The sequence below is a fragment of the Benincasa hispida genome, chromosome 8 (assembly GCF_009727055.1).
Source record: "Benincasa hispida cultivar B227 chromosome 8, ASM972705v1, whole genome shotgun sequence".
Classification (NCBI taxonomy): domain Eukaryota; kingdom Viridiplantae; phylum Streptophyta; class Magnoliopsida; order Cucurbitales; family Cucurbitaceae; genus Benincasa; species Benincasa hispida.
This window is the reverse complement of record NC_052356.1, coordinates 57,790,605-57,792,607: the sequence shown is the minus strand read 5'-3', so window position 1 is coordinate 57,792,607 and position 2,003 is coordinate 57,790,605. Positions and strand designations below refer to the sequence as shown.

At 30.1% G+C, this 2,003-nt stretch overlaps 1 protein-coding gene across 1 annotated transcript; it reads right to left on the bottom strand.

Annotated features, from left to right (window-relative positions):
* Positions 1-207: 207 nt before the first annotated feature.
* On the bottom strand, positions 208-1,026 carry LOC120084154 (junction-mediating and -regulatory protein-like). Its single transcript, XM_039040051.1, has one exon. The coding sequence runs from the start codon at positions 1,024-1,026 to the stop codon at positions 208-210; it is 819 nt and encodes a 272-aa protein (XP_038895979.1).
* Between the last annotated feature and the right edge of the window lie 977 nt (positions 1,027-2,003).

Sequence of the window (2,003 nt, the reverse complement as noted above, 5' to 3'; positions counted from 1 at the left end):
ACAAAAATATTCTGAACAACATAAAAAAAAAATTTACAAATAACAATCTTAAAATTGTGGAGGGCATTACCCGAACCGAAATCCGAGTCCCCTACCCCTAGATGTTGTTGAACAGCTAATGAAACGAAAAATATTGTCGACGATCTCCGTATATGGAAATAAAATGAAATTAAAAACAGAAAAGAAACCAGCAAATATAATCTTTCCTCAACTAATTGTGAAGAGTTCATTGGAGGGTTGAAGTTGGTAACACAAAGTGAGATAAATGAGATAAAGAAGACGATTCTTGGCCCCAGTTCGATGAATATTTGTTTGAGCACAAAAATATTTGAGTTGTTTAAGCTTCAAACAACCCAGAAATTTTCCCAAGAGCAAGAACAGCCAATTGATTTTAGTATAATCTTCTTCAGATATCACTGGCTCCACACATCTTTCTTTATTGCACAAATTGCAATTTGGCAAAATAGGTTTTGTCCAACATTTTGGAGCTCTATCATGCATACTATCTTTTTCGTATTCAATAAATCTTGCTATTTCATTGAACTTATTCATCAGATCATATTCCATCTCATACTTTTGCTCACATTTTTTGCATTTTACTTCCCCCTTGATTGTGACAATGTTGTTTGATTGAAGGTACTTGAGTTCGTGGATTACCGCTCGTCGGTCTGTTGACCATGGATACGGTGGCTCAATTCTTGTCATGTCCGCTCTCGTTCTACGTCGTCTTGGTCTTGGTTGTGGTTCGACTATCTCCATTGGTTGTTGTTGGTGGTTTGAAGTTTCATTGTTGTGTTGAGTTGGGATCTCCTCAGATTCGTTTGGAGTTTTCCGTGGTGAGAGTGACGTAGTTGTGGACAGTAGTGGATATTCAAGTGGCGAAGGAGGAGGAGGAGATTCAAGTGGCGGAGGATACGGTGGAGGAGGAGGAGGAGATTCAAGTGGCGGAGGAGACGGTAGACGGAGTGAGAGTTCAAGATTTGATTGCCATTGGTAATCGTTTTGGTTAATACTTTTTTCAATCATGATTAGAAAGATTTAAAATAAGTGCAAATCATGCTACGATTTTACACCGTTGAATGTAGGAGAAAATTTTTAGTTACTTGAATGAATGGAAGAATTTGTGATCGTACGAGGTTTTAATAGAGGATGAGGAAATTATAAAAAAAAACAAAAAAAACAAAAAAAAAAAAACAAATAGGAAGAGATAAATCAGAAATCAGAATAAAATCTTTTTTAAGAAAAAATTTAAATAGCAGAATCTTTGTATCAAGTTTAAAACTAAAATTTTTGATAGCTATTGAAATTATATCTTTTTAATTAAAATAGTATTTTTTAATAAATAAAAAAATTAATTCAAGTGGTCTTTCGGGACTCTAGTTTAGAGTCCATATTTTCGTTTTATATTTATCTTTTTAAATTTTATCTTTCCAATTGGTCATCAATTATCTTATTAAGTTATTAATAAAATTGTTATCTATAAATATTTTTTTTAAACAATAAAAAAAAGCATAGATACATAAAAGAGTGTAAAAACAATATATTTTAATTTAGCTAGACAAATTTGTTCGGGTCGATTTGATTCTATATATTAAGAAGCTAATTAAATTAAGGTCATGTTTACTACTCTATAATCAAAATTATTGTTAAAACCGTAATGGAATTTTTTTTTTTTAATTATATTCATCGGGTACAACAAACTAAGCTTCCATGCATAAAGAATATATGAAATTGAGAGTAGAAAGAGAAAAAAATTAAAAATTAAAAATAAGTTTCCAAAAAATATTATTAACTATTTTTTTTGGGAATGTACCCACTTTTTTTTAATTAGATTTAATTGATTAGACCCAAATAAAAACAAGACTCAAAATCCAAATATAAAAATGATAAAATTGAAAACTTCAAACACCAAATAAAAAATTAAACTAAAAATTAAGATTAAAAGTGTTAGATTTGAAATGATGAAATTGAACTGTTAGAAACTTGAAGGTATTTAAAAAAAA